Source organism: Lepidochelys kempii, chromosome 22, assembly GCF_965140285.1.
Source record: "Lepidochelys kempii isolate rLepKem1 chromosome 22, rLepKem1.hap1, whole genome shotgun sequence".
In the NCBI taxonomy this organism is placed as follows: Eukaryota; Metazoa; Chordata; order Testudines; family Cheloniidae; genus Lepidochelys; species Lepidochelys kempii.
The window spans coordinates 5,427,925-5,446,423 of NC_136401.1; the positions used below are offsets into that span (position 1 = coordinate 5,427,925).

An 18,499-nucleotide genomic window follows, 5' to 3' on the forward strand; every position below is an offset into this window, starting at 1 on the left:
GACCCCGTTGTAGAGCAAAATGCTGCCGCCCGGTCCGGACAGAATCGTCCACGGGCTGGGTCCGGCCTGCGGGGGCCAGTCGGACCGCTTCTGGGTGCCTGGAAACTCCAAGTCATTTCTGTGCGAGGGGAAATGACCAGGACTATTTTCCTACCGTGCAGATGGACTGTGGGTGAATCCTAGCCCGTTAGTAGCTCTCCTTGGTGGGTGAAAGAGTTGGTGTCTCAGCTTGTAGTAGAAGAGGTTACTAGATATTTAAACATTAATCATTCGAACTGCCAGCTGTCATCAGTGAAAGGTAGTTCACCTAAATTTGAAAGCATACATAAAATAATACACAGCATGTAAACTCCCTTAGTGTATTCGGCTGATGTACTGTGCATCAACTCTTTTGTACTAATAACCTTTATTTATGTAGCACCTTTCATTTAGCTGGCTCCCAAAATGTTGTACATATTTAACAAATGGTATACAAACTATACACCAGGATCACTTCACCAAGATATACTCTTGGGTGGAATGCATTTCATAATACACACAACACTACGTAACAGTTTAGAATATAAATTTATTTTTTAAAAAGTCCATATGGAGCTGGAATTGGAGCAGGAATTTGGGTAAATAGAATATAGTTAACAAATAGTCCTAAAACAAACAAATCTCCTTGTTCTTATACTTCCAGTGTCTTCACATAGCATTACCTGAAGAATAATTACCAGATGAAATTACTAGCCTGAGGAGATGATAGTTAGTTTCCCAGGTTGTTCTCTGCACTTAGTTTGTTAGTGTTAAAGTATTTGTTTTTATTTTTGAATAGTTACATGTTTTAAAAATGGAACCTGCAGAAAAATCTATCCTCTGTGTGATTGAGGAAGGCCAGCTGAAGCAGGTTTGCTGATGCTTTCTCTTTCCTCCAGAATGGCTGGCACTGTGCTTGGGGTGGGGCCAGGAGTATTTATTTTAGCGCTGCTCTGTGTCTTGATGTTGCTGCTCTGCATGCTGTTATCCAGGACCTCCGGTCTTGCAAGGTAAGGAGATGTAGCCTTCTGGATAAAGAAAGCTAAAGTTATTAGAAGTGAAATGCCTGACTGTCCTAGTACATCTGGATTTTAGGGCACTGTTTCTTTAATTCCTCACAGCTTGAATAGGATCCATTTTAATCTCCTGTTAATAGCAGACTCTCATTAATTTAAGAGGGAGTTAGATTGAGTCCATAAACACTAACCAGCTCATTTGTAGTCTACCCGCTCTCCATAGAGTGCTACAGTGTGTAGAGTACTTGTACATACCAAGTAGGGTGGGAAGGATTATTGGCGGATTTTGGGTGTGAACTGTCATATATATATATTTATTTCATTCCTAAAGGCACTTTTCCAGGGCTTGGCCTTTCCCATTTGTCTTTTTGTTGCAGCACTGAAGATTAAATCACTTCAGGAGCTTGTCACTCTAAAGCCCATGTGTGGTTGTGGGACAGGATGCTGATTGACTAAGAGACTCATCTGTTTTTTAAGTCTTTGCTCACTGAGCCAAGATTCCCCCCATGAAAGTCGCATAAATAATTAAAATGATTGATTCAAGCAAATGTAACTATTTCCCGGTGCTCTTATGGGTAGGCAGTACAGAGACTATCCTGTACCAGGCTCCAGCAAAACATCCAATTCAAACCTTACGCTACAAGTCTGAGATTTTCAGTGCTGCCTAGGGGATCAAGTGGAAATTGTATGACCAGTTGCCCTAAGTGGTTTTGAAAATCAGATTTTCCTGGGTACTGCTTCACTACCAGTGTCTGATTTATGGGGAATTACTATCTTTCATTTCAGTATGTTGGCACTTTATATCTTAATGGGAAGGACAAAAGAAGAGTAGAATTCTTTTGAATTTGTGAGGGCTGCTTTTTTTGGAGTCCTGTGGCTGCACTAAATACCTGGGCTGGGGTTAGGCCGAGAAGAGGGATATGGGGATATTGGTTTGTTTGATGTGGTATGGACAAAATGTGAGCAGTGTCAATGTCTCATTTATAAAAGGAGCTGTGTGGCTGGGAGACCTAATAGTGGGATTCTTCCTATCCAATTCTTTCCTCAGATTCTCTGTCATTATGGTTTTCTTCTCTGCTGTGATCGTTATGTTGGTTCTGTTACTTTTCCCTCGTGCCAGTGAGTTCCCAGCACCAGCTACAGAAATGAAGGTAAATTCATGGTTTCTTTTCCCCATTTCAGGCTCGTTGTCCTGGTGGTTGCACCTTATTCAATTTAGGCCATTGGCTTTCAAACAGGGTGGGGGTGGAATGAGGTTGTCAGGGGACGTGGGGCTGTGGCTGACCAGGTGTCCAGGACAGGGCAGGATAGCAATGGAGAGAGTGTGCAGGGAGTCCCTTGTATTCAGATACGGGGGATGGAAGCTCAGCCCAGCCTCAGCAGCAGCTTGCTGCTTTCTCTCTCCTCCCTTCTTTGACCACTGGTGACTCTCTGCCAGCTCTCCTCTCTGCTACCCTGCCCTAGATACCTGGTTGGCTGCACCCCTTTGGAGCCTGAGCAAGAGGCACAAGTAGAGTGGGGTGGTTAGGACCCCCTTGTCTGTTCCATGATGCCAAAGGCTTCTCTATGGGTGGAACCAGCTGGGTCCTGCCACTGCCCAGAGGCGAGCAACCTGCTGTCCACAGTGAGTCATTTTCTGACATGGATGAATGGGAGTTCATAGATTCTAAGACCAGAAGGGATCATTATGATTATCTAATCAAACCTCCTGTATAGCACAGGCCATAAAACTTCCCCCAGATAATACCTAGAGCTGGTGTTTTTAAAAAAAAAAAAAAAAAAATCCAATCTTGATTTTAAAATTGTCATCATGGAGAGTCTACTACGACCCTTGGTACACTGTTCCAATGGCTAATTACCCGCATAGTGAAATTACTCGCACAGTCTGAATTTATCTAGCTTTAACTTTCAGCCATTGAATCATGTTATACCTTTCTCAGCTAGACAGAAGAGGAGTTCTTTATTAAGTATTTGTTTCCCCATGTAGGTACTTGTAGATTGTGATCAAGTCACCCCTCCGCCTTCTCTTTGTTAAACTAAACAGATTGAGCTCCTTGAGTTTATCACCATACAGCGTGTTTTCTAATCCTGTAATCATTCTTGTGGCTCTTCTCTGAACCCTCTTCAATGTATCACCATCCTTCTTGAATTGTGGACACCAGAACCGGACACAGTATTTCAGCATCAGTCACACCAATGCCAAGTACAGTGGTAAAATAACCTCTCTACTTCTATTCGAGTTTCCCCTATTTATAAATCCAAGGGTCTCATTAGCTCTTTTGGCCACAGTGCCACACTGGGAGCTCGTGTTCAGTTGACTGTCCACTACAACCCCCAAATCTTTTTCAGAGTCACTGGTTCCCAGGATTGAGTCCCTCATCCTGTACGTATGGCCTACATTCTTTGTTCCTAGATGTATACATTTACATTTAGCTGTATTAAATGCATATTGTTTGCCTGTGTCCATTTTACCAAGTGATGCGGATAGCTCTGCATCCATGACTTGTCCTCTTCATTAATTAGTGCACACCCAATTTTTGTGTCATCTACAAACTTTATCAGTGATGATTTTGATTTTTCCAGGTCATTGATAAAAATGTTAAATAGCATAGGACCAAGAACTGAGCCCTGTAGGACCCCAGTGGAAACAAACCTGTTTTTGACAATTCCTTGTTTACAGTTATAGTTAAGTTTGCAGTTAACCAGTTTTTAATCCATTTAATGAGTGCCATATTAATTTTCTATTCTAATTTTTTAATCAGAATGTTGAGCAGTACCAAGTCCAAGTCTGTTAGGTCAACACTATTACCTTTATCAAGCAAACTTGTGTTCTCATTAAAAAAAAAAAAAAAAATCAAGTTAGTTTGATAGGGTCTATTTTCCATAAACCCACACTGATTCATATTAATTCCATTACATTCCTTTTCGTCTTTATTAATCAAGTCCCTTATCAGCTGCTCCATTATCTTACCCAGGGTCATAGAATCATAGAATATCAGGGTTGGAAGGTACCTCAGGAGGTCATCTAGTCCAACCCCCTGCTCAAAGCAGGACCGATCTCCAATTAAATCATCCCAGCCAGGGATTTGTCAAGCCTGACCTTAAAAACTTCTAAGGAAGGAGATTCTACCACCTCCCTAGGTAACGCATTCCAGTGTTTCACCACCCTCCTACTGAAAAAGCTTTTCCTAATATCTAACCTAAATCTCCCCCACTGCAACTTGAGACCATTACTCCTTGTTCTGTCATCTGCTACCACTGAGAACAGTCTAGAGCCATCCTCTTTGGAACCCCCTTTCAGGTAGTTGAAAGCAGCTATCAAATCCCCCCTCATTCTTCTCTTCCGTAGACTAAACATCCCCTGTTCCCTCAGCCTCTCCTCATAAGTCATGTGTTTCAGTCCCCTAATCATTTTTGTTGTCCTCCGGTGGACGTTTTCCAATTTTTCCACATCCTTCTTGTAGTGTGGGGCCCAAAACTGGACACAGTACTCCAGATGAGGCCTCACCAGTGTCGAATAGAGGGAAACAATCACGTCCCTTGATCTGCTGGCAGTGCCCCTACTTATACATCCCAAAATGCCATTGGCCTTCTTGGCAACAAGGGCACGCTGTTGACTCATATCCAGCTTCTCGTCCACTGTAACACCTAGGTCCTTTTCTGCAGAACTGCTGCCGAGCCATTCGGTCCCTAGTCTGTAGCAGTGCATGGGATTCTTCCGTCCTAAGTGCAGGACTCTGCACTTGTCCTTGTTGAACCTCATCAGGTTTCTTTTGGCCCAATCCTCCAATTTGTCTAGGTCCCTCTGTAGCCTATCCCTACCCTCCAGCGTATCTACCTCTCCTCCCAGTTTAGTGTCATCTGCGAACTTGCTGAGGGTGCAATCCACACGATCCTCCAGATCATTAATGAAGATACTGAACAAAACCGGCCCCAGGACCGACCCTTGGGGCACTCCACTTGATACCGGCTGCCAACTAGACATGGAGCCATTGATCACTACCCATTGAGCCCGACAATCTAGCCAGCTTTCTATCCACCTTATAGTCCATTCATCCAGCCCATACTTCTTTAACTTGCTGGCAAGAATACTGTGGGAGACGGTGTCAAAAGCTTTGCTAAAGTCAAGGAACAACACGTCCACCGCTTTCCCTTCATCCACAAAACCAGTTATCTCATCATAGAAGGCAATTAGATTAGTCAGGCATGACTTGCCCTTGGTGAATCCATGATCGCTGTTCCTGATCACTTTCCTCTCCTCCAAGTGCTTCAGAATTGATTCCTTGAGGACCTGCTCCATGATTTTTCCAGGGACTGAGGTGAGGCTGACTGGCCTGTAGTTCCCAGGATCCTCCTTCTTCCCTTTTTTAAAGATGGGCACTACATTAGCCTTTTTCCAGTTGTCCGGGACTTCCCCCGATTGCCATGAGTTTTCAAAGATAATGGCCAATGGCTCTGCAATCACATCCGCCAACTCCTTTAGCACTCTCGGATGCAACGCATCCGGCCCCATGGACTTGTGCTCGTCCAGCTTTTCTAAATAGTCCCGAACCACTTCTTTCTCCACAGAGGGCTGGTCACCTCCTCCCCATGCTGTGCTGCCCAGTGCAGTAGTCTGGGAGCTGACCTTGTTCGTGAAGACAGGCAAAAAAAGCATTGAGTACATTAGCTTTTTCCACATCCTCTGTCACTAGGTTGCCTCCCTCATTCAGTAAGGGGCCCACGCTTTCCTTGACTTTCTTCTTGTTGCTAACATAACTGAAGAAACCCTTCTTGTTACTCTTAACATCTCTTGCTAGCTGCAACTCCAGGTGTGATTTGGCCTTCCTGATTTCACTCCTGCATGCCTGAGCAATATTTTTATACTCATCACTGGTCATTTGTCCAATCTTCCACTTCTTGTAAGCTTCTTTTTTGTATTTAAGATCAGCAAGGATTTCACTGTTAAGCCAAGCTGGTCACCTGCCATATTTACTATTTTTTTTTCTACACATCGGGATGGTTTGTCCCTGTAATCTCAGTAAGGATTCTTTAAAATACAGCCAGCTCTCCTGGACTCCTTTCCCCCTCATGTTATTCTCCCAGGAGATCTTGCCCATCAGAAAAGCAGACTTTGACTCCCTCAGGGAACTGAAGTCCAGGGTCCGTATTCTGCTGCTTTCCTTTCTTCCTTGTGTCAGGATCCTGAACTCGACCATCTCATGGTCACTGCTTCCCAAGTTCCCATCCACTTTTGCTTCCCCTACTAATTCTTCCCGGTTTGTGAGCACCAGGTCAAGAAGAGCTCTGCCCCTAGTTGGTTCCTTCAGCACTTGCACCAGGAAATTGTCCCCTACATTTTCCAAAAACTTCTTGGATTGTCTGTGCACCGCTGTATTACTCTCCCAGCAGATATCAGGGTGATTGAAGTCTCCCTTGAGAACCAGGGCGTGCGATCTAGTAACTTCTGCGAGTTGCTGGAAGAAAGCCTCGTCCACCTCATCCCCCTGGTCCGGTGGTCTATAGTAGACTCCCACCACAACATCACCCGTGTTGCTCACACTTCTAAACTTAATCCAGAGACTCTCAGTGTGAGGCTGATAGGCCTATAATTATTCGGGTCATCCTGTTTACCCTCTTTAAAAATTGGCACAATGTTTGCTTTCTTTAAGTCTTCTGGAACTTCCCCAGTTCTCTAAAGCTTATTGAAAAGCTATGTTAATGGTCTAGTGAGCTGCTCAGCTAGTTCTTTCAAAACTCTTGGATGCAAATTATCTGGACCTACTGATTTTAGTAACTTCTGTTTAACATTCTTCAAAGATACTAGTGGAATGGAAAGAGTGTTGTCAACACCATATGATGAGACTATATCATCTGGTTTCCCCCCCCCCCCCCCCATACTTGCTTTTTCTGCATTATTATTGATAATTTTACCATTTCCATCTGCCATGCTGGAGCCTCCGCATGTATTTATTGACAAATAAAACTCGCAGTATTTTTAAATGTTTTGCACAGAATGCCCTCAGGAGTAGCTTTGGGACATTATCTTCACAGCAGCCTTTGTTTCTGAGCAGATGTGCTACAGGGTTACATGTCAGCTTCAGCTTTCTCAGGGTATGTGGCTTCATTCCTAGGTACAATGAGCTGCAGTGATCAAACTGGAAGTGCACAAAAGCATGGATCCCTGTAGCCAGGTCTGTGCCCAATAGGATGGGCTGCAGTCTGCTGACCATCTGAAGTGAGTGCTATTTGCAGCTGTGGCTATATGAGCATCCTGAGTCCCCTACCTCTCATCTCTGCAGCATGTACGTGCTAGGGACACAGGGTTTATCACACACCAAGAAGGAAAACTTTGTGGGAGTCCCTTGTTATGATATTGGGAGCACATCACTACTATAGTGTCCATTCTGACTCTCTCAATCCCTGTTTTGATCTGGAGTAACCCAAACTACTGTATTCTGGAATTCTTGCATTTGACAGTTCAGCTTGTATTCTTAGCCCTGGTCTACACTAGGACTTTAGGTCGAATTTAGCAGCGTTAAATCGATGTAAACCTGCACCTGTCCACACGATGAAGCCCTTTATTTCGACTTAAAGGGCTCTTAAAATCGATTTCCTTACTCCACCCCTGACAAGTGGATTAGCGCTTAAATCGGCCTTGCCAGGTCGAATTTGGGGTACTGTAGACACAATTCGACGGTATTGGCCTCCGGGAGCTATCCTAGAGTGCTCCATTGTGACTGCTCTGGACAGCACTCTCAACTCAGATGCACGATTGTTTGCCGTTGCTCTGACGCAGGGAGGGGTGACTGACGACATGGCTTACAGGGTTGGCTTACAGGGAGTTAAAATCAACAAAGGGGGTGGCTTTACATCAAGGAATATTTCAGGCAGGACTTCACGGAGGGTTCCAATAAGAAATGGTGCACCTAAGTTATTGTTCTTATTGTAACAAGGAGGTTAGTCTGGCCTCTGATACATGGCTAGATTTACCTCGCTGCACCTTCTCTGTGAGTGACTGCAGTGTGACCTAGAGGAATGAGTCCCCTAGACGGGGGAGGGGGGGTTGCAAATGAGTACAAAACAAATCTGGTCTATTTCTTGTTTTGATACACTCCATCTATCTTTTACATATTTGGCTGGCAGCAGACGGTGCAGAAGGACTGCATGCCATCCACATCTCATGGCTGCTCGGCAGAAGATGGTACAATAGGACTGCTAGCAATCTATATCACCTGCCTGCTTAGCATAAGATGGTTCAATAGGACTGACTGCAGGACTAAAGAGAATGACCTGATCAAGTCACTCCAGATTTAGTCCCTGCACCCATGTCTGCCCAGGCGCTCCTGATCAACCTCACAGAGGTGACCAGGAGCACCTCGGACATGACAATGACGGCTACCAGTCCTATTGCACCGTCTGCTGCCACAAGGCAATGGGTTGCTGCTGCTGTGTAGCAATGCAGTACCGCGTCTGCCAGCACCCAGGAGACATACGGTGACAGTGAGCTGAGTGGGCTCCATGCTTGCTGTGGTATGGCGTCTGCACAGGTAACTCAGGAAAAAAGGCGCAAAACGATTGTCTGCCCTTGCTTTCACGGAGGGAGGGAGGGAACGGGGGCCTGACGATATGTACCCAGAACCACCCGCGACAATGTTTTAGCCCCATCAGGCATTGGGATTTCAACCCAGAATTCCAATGGGCAGCGGAGACTGTGGGAACTGTGGGATAGCTACCCACAGTACAACACTCCGGAAGTCGACTCTCTAGCCTCGGTACTGTGGAAGCACTCCGCTGAGTTAATGCACTTAGAGCATTTTCTGTGGGGACGCACGCACTCGAATATATAAAACCGATTTCTAAAAAAACAACTTCTATAAATTCGACCTAATTTCGTAGTGTAGACATACCAGTTTGTAAGGGTATTTGCATCCCTATGGATCCTACCTCCTAGTTCCTTTCCCCAGAAGTCCTTAGTCAGGATTGGAACTCTTTTTGTGCAGTGCTTTGGTGGCCTAGCCTATTCGTGCAGTATAGTTTCTAGTCAGGAGCTGCAGTGTCTTGCCATCTTTCTAGTATGCAGGAAAGTTTTTGCATTCTCCCAGGACAGTTCTTACTCCCTGATCAACTGACCCTGAGGTAGAGGCATTTGTCACTCTTTTAATCAGAGCCCACCCATGCCTCGCCATCACCTCACTGCTCAAACCCTGCTAGAGCCCTTGCTTGGCTCCTGCCTTGAGTACTGTACCTCTCCCGTCATCTCTTTCTACACTCCATGTACTCAGAACGCCTCTGCTAAAGTCATCTCCTCCTCCTCCTGCCATGTTTCACATTCCCTCCCCACCATACACACACCCTCACATACTTTTTTTAATTCTGCTGTGGCTCCTGTTCTCTTGCCACATCTTCCCTCATGTGCTCCTTCGGCAACTCACAACCTTTTCTCTCTCCTCCTTTGTCTCTTCAACTTTGATCTTTTCACCTTCCATCAGGCTGCCCTCTGGCCCCATGTAGAACAATCTTCATCATCTTAGCCACTAAACTTCAGTGCTCTCTCCTCTTTTGGTATTTCATTTGCCTCCTCACGAGTAATATTCCCCATACTGTCTGTGTCTGGTCTTTGCGTTAGCTTAAAATCTTCAGGGCAGGAAATCTGGCTTGCTCTGCATCTGTAAATTGCTGTAAAAATCCCATTTATAGTGTAAGAGATTTACAATTTTGATAATCCCATAATACTTCAGTCTGTGAGCTTTTCTCATTCTCTTTCCTGTCACTGTTACCCTGCTAGAGTGCTTCTTTGTATCCCCCATCTGCCCTTCTTCTGGGGCAATTGTAATCCTGCCCCTGCTAAAATACAGTTTCACTTGCATGTCAACTGCTTCCAGAAGAGTCAATCAGAGTCTTCATTACCAGTAATCTGGCTCCCTGTTGGGTCCATCAGCAAATGCCCTTTCTGGGCTTGTTCTCCTTCTTGCCAAAGGTTTCCCAGTACTAATGATTTAAATTCCTCACTCTTTACACCATCTTTTCACTCACACACTGCAGCTCTTAGTTCTCCTGTTTTGCTGGGCTTGCCTGGGAATGCAGCTGGAAGATAGGCCTCTACAGCAGATTGCACTTGAGTTTTTCCTACAGTGTCCTAGTTTGTGGGTACTGACAGATTCTCATACCACAGTTTTCACCAAAAGGTTTGTGAGCTGGACTCTTAGTAATGATCCTGTGGTTCCTTTATTATCACACACCTGACTTTGTCCCAGTGATTAAAAAGCCCTTTCTTAGCACTGTGATTTCCTGTGTCCTTGAGGAACTCTCAGAGCTTGAGGAATGTTCACCCTGTTCTTCTGCAGTTGGAAGACAAGTACCTTCCAAGGGAAATTTTCTGTTCCTCCTTGGTTTTCCTCTGGCAGGATACTGGTTGTTTGACTGGAGGATGCAGGCAGTTAGTTCTATGGTGAGCCTTCCTCCAAGGCTCTGCACTCCAAGGTGGCTTGCCTCAAAACCCCTCTGTCTCTTGCTTGTTGCACAGTGCAGCCTGCCTGGCCTCAGAATTTTGCTTGGTTTCTGGGAGTTCAAGCTGCCTCCATTGCTTCTTGCTCACATTTCTAAGTTAGACTGCAAATGCTTTGGTTCAGGGACCATACCTTTCTTTGCCTTCCTTGCAGCACCCAGCACACTTTTGAGCATTATAGAGTAATAATCACTTGGCAAAGAGTCCTGCATTCAGCACCCTGCCTGACCCTCCACTGACTTTCTCAATCATTTACCCCTAATTCCACTTGCCTTCTGTCTCAGAGCCCGATTGGTGTCCTTTCACCTTCCTAAGAGCTTAGTCTCTGTTGGCCATAGTTTAGATGGTGGATTCTCTTGACTCCTGCTCACACCATGCTGCTTTCTGTGTTTGTCTTATTCTTGCTCTACATCTCCCAGCCCTTCTGTAGGTGTTTGGGGCTTTGGATACCAAAGTGCTCTTTCCCATATTCCATTATTAGCGTGCAGAGGAATGATACTCACTTTTCTAAATATTGAGTTGTGTGGTATGTGTGACGTTCCCCTGGTGTTACCTGGACTGATGATCTGGTAGGTCACTCCAATCCTCGACTCTGGGAGCCAGCCTTGCCTTGCTCTGCTCTGAGAACCCCCACTCCCGGGCTATTCAGACAGCCTCTACCCTGTAAGCAGCTCCCAGCTACGTGAGCGAGCACTTTTGGCCAGCACTGCTTGGACTGTGCAACCAAATGACACTAGCCAGTATCTGCGGTCCCAGACACAATCCTAGGAACCTCCGTCTTGCAGTGTCCAGTTATGCCCGCTGGATGCTGCAAGCTTATATGAGTTCGCCAATTTAACAAATAAATTGATATATATCAGGCTTGTTATCCCAAGGGGAGTCTCTGATATGCTTCAAACCAATGCACTGCTTCATGTAGAATAAACAAATTTATTAACTACAAAAGATAGATTTAAAGTGATTATAAGTCAAAGCACAAGAAGTCCGATTTGGTCAAATGAAATAAAAGCAAAACACATTCTAAGTTGATCTTAACACTTTCAGTGCCCTTACAAACTTAGATGTTCTCATCACAGACTGGCTGGTTGCCCTTCAGCCAGGCTCTCCCCTTTGATCAGCGCTTCAGTTGCTTGGTGGTGGTGTCTGTAGATGGAGTTGGAAGAGAGAGCCAGCATGGCAAACGTCTCTCCCTTTTATCATGTCTTTTCTTCCCTCCTGGCTTTGCCCCCCCCCTCCCCCTTCAGAGTCAGGTGAGCATTACCTCATCATAGCCCCAAACTGACCAAGGGAATGGGGGTGACTCCCTCGAGAGTCCAACAGATCCTTTGTTGCTGCCTAGGCCAGTGTCCTTTGTTCCTGTGAGGCTGGGCTGGGTTTGTCCCATGCATGCCCTGATGAGGTGTGAACTGATCACCATATTTGGGGTCAGGAAGGAATTTTCCTCCAGGACAGACTGGAAGAAGCCTGGGGCTTTTTTGCCTTCCTCTGTAGCATGGGGCACGGGTCACTTGCTGGAGGATTCTCTGCACCTTGAAGTCTTTAAACCATGATTTGAGGACTTCAATAGCTCAGACATAGATGAGAGGTTTATCGCAGGAGTGGGTGGGTGAGATTCTGTGGCCTGTGTTGTGCAGGATGTCGGACTAGATGATCATGATGGTCCCTTCTGACCTTTAATATCTATGAACTGCCCCTCTGCTCCTGGAGAGTTTTTGCCTGGGCTTGTTTTAAGCTATGAGGACACGTTTTCAGCCTCATAACTATATACATGAAATTACAACCTATAACATTACTGTAACAACAATGCTCAGTGTGTCATGAGCCTTCCAAAGACACCTACCATGACAAACTTTGCATTGTGTACCACACAATCATATTAAAGAATGAACATGGTGGTGTAGGGCGTTTCCCCAAGGTACGGAGTGTCACAGTGTGGTATGAGAGGTTCTTTTTTTTTTTTTTCCTCCCCTCCTCCTCCGCCCCTCCCCCTCCCCCATGCATGTGAATTGCCTTGCTCCAAGTAAAACTTGGAACTGAGATCAAGGGCCGTGGTGGAAATAGGTTATAGTGTACATGTTCGACAAGCCAGCAGAATAAATGCTCATTTACAGGATCTCCAGGACTTGCCCCTGAAGCAGCCTAGTTCAATACGATATCAATAATACATGGCCTGGGCTTTCTATGCTCAAAGCCTGCTAATTGGCTAATTAAAAAGTGAAAGTGTTGGACGAGCAAACATGTCACCCTCAAGAGACTTGTTCTGTAGCAGAGCCAAGGTCAAGCTTGTGTTAACACTGTTTCATAATACTCACCTTTGTTATAAGCAATCCCAGAAGCTCAAAGGATGATTTCATAATCCTGGGCTTTCTGGTTGGTGTTTCTCACTATCATTTTGTCTGCCTTCTGTGTCTGCATCTTCACTAAATAATCAGATATTCTTTTCCTGCCATGTATCCTCTGTAAGCACAGTGGTGCCTTATATCAATGCCCATAAATATAAAGATCAGTGACTAGTATTCTGGAAGAAGCAGCTGTGTGACATGGAGTTCATGAAACAACTGGTTGACTTCAGGGAAATAATTGCTGGACAAGATTTCAGCTCTTGTCTCGCTGTCATGACTCACGGCCACATGTTATTCTAGTGAGCTGAGCATGGTTAACTCAGGGCTATTTTGAACCTCATGGATCAGATTCTGCACTCTGGTTCACCTTAGATTCCTACTGAATTCTATTGAAGTTTGGGTCCAAGGAATGCAGAATTGGGCTCCACTCCATGATTAAACACTTTCTAATTCATCTAAATAGTAGGTACCTTGCTGCTTCATGGCTCAGCTTAATTCTCGCCTTAGAACTAAGCTTGAAACAGGATGGGAATAGGAACCTATTATATAAACCCACTCACAAGTGGTAGCATTTGAGCCACTGTCCAGTAATCAGAACCAACAGAGAAATTCAGTGTGAGTACTACCATGAATGTGTCTCATGTGAACCTATTAAATTTAAAATAATAGGATGGCAGCTCTGTGGGTCAAATGCTAGCACTGTGAGTTGGTATTCAGCAGAACAGGGTTTGAATTTCATCCTGCTTTGGAGTTGGCACACACAGCTCTAGTGGGAGAAGACATCCCCTTTGTTACTCAGCAGCGACCCCGCCAGCGGGTTAGGCAGAGCAGCCTGCCTTTATCGGAGAAATCCTGCTGAGAGGTGGCACATTTGGGAAGGAGTGTACCCCATCCCTGCCTGCCTGCATGGAGCTGCTACTTTTATCTTGGCTGGCTTTTCCTTTTCAAAAGGCCAAAAGTTCTATTCTGTTCTATTTTTTACTACCTGGTACACCATCTCTCAGCCCCCAGAGAACACTTACTTACTATTCTACAGTGAACTGGTCAAATTGCCATGGTACCTGCAGTAGGGCTTTTGTTAACAGTGATAAAGAAGGAAATGTTGTTGTGTAATTTGTGACCTTTCCACTCTCCTCAGATCGTGGACACCTTCTTCATTGGTCGCTATGTCCTGGTCTCCCTTCTCAGTGTGACATTTCTAGGAAGTCTGTTCCTGGTTCTGGTTCACCATATCTTGGAGCCAGTGTATGCTAAACCACTCTGAGTTAATTAGCTGTTCCGAAGAAGGGAATTCCCCATGCTCCAAAGTAGACAATGTGTTACCAGTTGGGTAAAGAAAATATGCTCCCCAAATCTCTCCAGAAACCTTTCTTCAAGTGATGTTATGAGACCTACACTGATTTCCAGAATCAGCATCTGCTTTCTGGGGCCCTGGCATCTCCAGAATGAAGTTGTAGAATGTGTATGCTTTGGACTGGATAATTACCAAATGTTGCTGCTGTGTCTTTCGAAGCTGAGAACTGTTTCCTGGCAGAGACAGTCCTGTTTACAGACTTTATCGTGTGTCTCCAGTATTTTTTTTTCCAGGGGTACATCCATGGTCTCTGTTCTATGGAAATTTAGCTGCTCTGGCTTCTCCTATTCCTCATCTACAGTTGTAGTCCTAGCTGAAATTTCCTAAAAGATCTGATCCTTACCTGAACCACTGGGGTCTAAAAGTCAGGCTGGAAATCTTTCCAACAAAGGAGGTGGTGCAGAATGCCATGATGGAGGCCTTTCCTGGTGCTGGTGCTTTTGGCTAAAGGAAGTATGGAAATAAATAAAAAGGGGAACTGAACTTGGAGGCTTTAGCCCAGTTCAGTTTGAACTGTGGGTGTTAGAAGTTTGGGTTGGTTCACCTATCCCTGCCATTTTTGGCTTTGTAATCCTTCTCAAAACACCTGAGAAATGATTTCAGAGGCAGAAGCAAGTGGAGAGGGTAAACTCATGGGAAAGTGAGATCCTATTTTTATGGCAATAAAAAAGCAGGAACAGGAAGAACTAAATGTTTCTCAGTTTCCCTGGCTTAAAAAGTACTGACGTGACAGTTCAAAGGTGTTGCTTATGCCCAGCTCTGAATCCAGGGGCTCTTTCAGAGACACTCTGGCACAAGGAAATGGATCTGTGTTGCCATTCTTGAGCTTGCCCTGAACCGGGGTTTATTTTGCTGCCTCCTTGCTCCCTTGGAGAGGGTCAGGGAGGGGATTGCGAGCTCCTCTGTGCGGGGAGCTGAATGTGCATGTCACTAGATATTCCCACCAGCATTTCAGGGAGGAAAACCTGCTGCAGAAGGTGGAACCACTGAAGGGAGGCTAGGGACAGAACGGTGGGAGCAGATGTGGGGACCTCTTCCCCCATGCTCTTCTGTGGGCTGAGGCGATCTGGCCTTGAGCCCAGAGCAAGAGTGAAGTTTTGAAAAGTAGCTTGCATAAAAACATAACATTTGAAAAATGCTGCAGGAGGAGGCCGTGGAGGAAAGGGTAGGACATGCCTAGTCATGTATGGAAATCGGCCACCTGGGCCCAAACTTTCTACTGTAATAAAAACCATCTTTGTAGCCCAGAGGGTTTTTTTCCCAGACCCATTCAACGCCCTGTATAATGTATATGCCACCTTAGACACTTCCCTAACACCCGTGGCACTTGACAAAAACAGCTGCTATGCAGCTAGAGCATTTTAATAAAGAAATCTCATGCTCATTCTAGGACTAGGCTTTGTCATCAGCTCTTTTCTTCTCCTCTAGGTATTCCTTTGCACTCTGTTTTATTTAGTGAATTGTATTTAATGGATCCCCAAGGGCTTATTTGTTGCCCTCCCTTCCTTCTTCATGCAAGTGCAAAACTAATGAGTCCCTCTGAGAAGCCACTGGCTGACTGGTTCCTAGAGGACAAAATAAAGAATAATGTGTTTTTTAGCAATTTGATGACCGCTCCAGTCCCTATAACTGTGGAGGGGCCTTCACTTATGAGCGAAGCTGAAGGCTGGAGTACTCGTGCCACTCATGCCCTTTTGGAAATTCACCTTTTTGTAGGCCAGCTGTTGATTGGCATGCAACTTTAGGCCTGGACTCTCCAAAGCCATATTGGGATTGGCCACTTGGGCCTTGCCCGTGATGCCATAGCCACGTACCTGCTCCCAGTGGGACACACTTGACTGCTCAGTACTGAAAGGGGATGTGACTAAAAAATTCCAGTAGGACAACCACCCTCGGCGGTGCTTTGGGGAACTTCTGGATATCCCCATTGTTCCAGAAGGGGAAAGTAAATGGTTCTTTCCAAAATTCTGTCCTTAAATTAGAAATGAGTGAAATAAGAATTGTCATGTAATTTAGGGCATATTGCTCGTGACATTTTTCTGGGCATTTGGGGGGCAATGTAGACGTGTGTGTTTTTCGAATGCTGAATCAAACAAAAGTACACAGAGTCCCTTTCTAGTGAGATTCCCGCTCATAATTCAGGCAGGGTAACCAATGGCGTAGGAGCTGGGGTAGGATAGATCATGAAAAAAACCACATCATTTATATAAATAAACATCTGAAGCCTCTGACTCCAGCCATGTCTGGAACGACAACCAATCCCACTCAGCTTTCTCGGATGCCTGGGTCAAACTTCAGCAGAATGGCCCAGGGAGCGTTTTATGTTCTCAGAAGCACAACACACTGACAAAGGGCAAACTTCTAATGCAAATGTTTTGCGGATGTCCTATGTGCACCTCGCAGGTCGGTGAAACTAGTCTTTGTGATGCCTCAGGTATAATGTGCCACCATCCAAGCAATGCATGCTCTGTTGCCTATTGTTTAGTTACGTACTTGCACCATATCTGCCTGTTCGTACTCATACAATGCTAAATGCCACCCCTTTCCACTGACTGTACCTAACTACTTCTTTCAGGCCATGAAATAGCTTCGCTGGTTTTACTGACACCATGGTTCCTCTATCACTTCTTGCAATTTTCACAGTCTATCCTGCCTGAACTATTCCTAGCTCCTGTGGAGGGAAAGATCTCCCTTTGCTGGCATTGGCTGTAGAAAGCTTGTCATTCGTTTTGTTAGAAAACTGAAGTGGGGAAGCAACCCCTTTCTTCTGATGAAAGCACAAAATCTGATGGAGAGGGGCTCTGGTGAATGAACTTCTGACTAGATCAGGGACGGGTAAACATTTGGCCTGAGGGCTGCATCGGGTTTCTGAAATTGTATGGAGGGCCGGTTAGGGGAGGCTGTGCCTCCCAAAACAGCCAGGCATGGCCTGGCCCTCACCCCTTGTCTGACCCCCTGATGCCCCCCCTGGATTCCTGCCCCATCCAACCCCCCTTGTTCCCTGACAGCCCCCTGGGGACTCCTGCCCCTAACTGCTTTCCCCCCTCCCTTCCTGACTGCCCCCCTGGGACTCCTGCCCCATCCAACCACCCTTTCTCCCTGACTGCCCCCAGACCCCCCGTCCCTAACTGTCTGCTGCTGGCCCATCCAACCCCCCCTCCTTCCTGACTGCCCCTCCGGGACCCCTGTCCCCTGACTGCCCCCAGCACCCCTGCCCCTAGCTGCCCCCCGCCGCCCCATCCAACCCCACACCTTCCTGACTGCCCCCCATGACCCCCGCCTCCATTCAACCCCCCTGTTCCCCACCCTCTGACCGCCCTGACCCCTATCCACACCCCCGGCCCCTGACCACCCCCCAAACTCCCCTGCCCCATTACTGCGCTGCCTGGAGCACCGGTGCCTGGCGGTGCGGCTGCACCAGGACAGGCATCCGTGCCCTGCAGCACAGAGCACTGAGTCAGGCCGGACTCTGCAGCCCTGCTGCCCAGAGCATTATGCTGGCAGCGCAGTGAGCTGAGGCTGGATGGGGGGACAGCAGGGGAGGCCCTGGGGGCGAGCCTCCTGGGCCAGGGGCAGGACGGTCCTGGGGGCCATAGTTTGCCCACCTCTGAACTAGATTGTATAACTTCATTGAAAAGTACTTGGCCCAGCATTGAATGAGGAGGAAACACAAATCAAAGTGATGCTAAGCTGCAACTTCATCTCTAACAAGAAAAATATGGGGGAAAGGGTGTGAACAATCCTGAAGTACTAAAAACCTTGCAAATAAAAGCCTGCAGCTCCCATTGGAGCGCTTAGGAGCCGGAGCCAGGCCATGCCGTGGCTTCTGGGAGCCAGTTGATGCAGCCCCCGACCCTGCGCCCTGGCCGGAGGGGAGCCAAGCCACGTGCTGTGGCCCCCGATCTGGCGCCCCGGCTAGAGCACCAAAGCAGGGCAAGCCCCAGACCCAGTTCCCCAGTGGGAGCTTGCGGGCCGGCTTAAAATGGCTCGCGGGCTGCAGTTTGCCCACCCCGACATAGACAAAGCCAAGAGTTCAGTTAGTGGTGAGCTCGTTCACTGCTCTGAGTCTTTGCTCTAACTGCATAGCTCAGTCTGTAAGCTCCTGGGAGCAGGGCTGTCTGTATTATCTGTGTTGTATATCATCAAGCATATTGTTGGTGCTTAAATGGTAACGAAAGGAATGCTACGGCTTCAATTCAATTCGGTGGTCACCAACCCAGCGATCGTGATCGATCCTAGAGCCTCTGCCAGTCGATCGCAATCTCTGGGCCTCTACAAAGCC

General features: G+C 46.4%; 1 protein-coding gene across 1 annotated transcript; it reads left to right on the plus strand.

The window, feature by feature from the left end:
- Positions 1 to 211: 211 nt before the first annotated feature.
- On the plus strand, positions 212 to 15,609 carry TMEM218 (transmembrane protein 218). Its single transcript, XM_073320832.1, has 3 exons — positions 212 to 1,028; positions 2,083 to 2,185; positions 14,002 to 15,609. The coding sequence occupies exons 1-3, from the start codon at positions 898 to 900 to the stop codon at positions 14,125 to 14,127; spliced, it is 360 nt and encodes a 119-aa protein (XP_073176933.1). The 5' UTR covers positions 212 to 897; the 3' UTR covers positions 14,128 to 15,609.
- Positions 15,610 to 18,499: the final 2,890 nt, after the last annotated feature.

What these genes read in the sequence shown, in the direction of transcription:
- TMEM218 (XM_073320832.1), top strand. Translation starts at nt 898, where the DNA reads ATGCTTTCTCTTTCCTCCAGAATGGCTGGCACTGTGCTTGGGGTGGGG. An exon ending in AGGACCTCCGGTCTTGCAAG is followed by an intron (nt 1,029 to 2,082) that starts GTAAGGAGATGT and finishes TTCTTTCCTCAG; the next exon opens with ATTCTCTGTCATTATGGTTT. An exon ending in CACCAGCTACAGAAATGAAG is followed by an intron (nt 2,186 to 14,001) that starts GTAAATTCATGG and finishes CACTCTCCTCAG; the next exon opens with ATCGTGGACACCTTCTTCAT.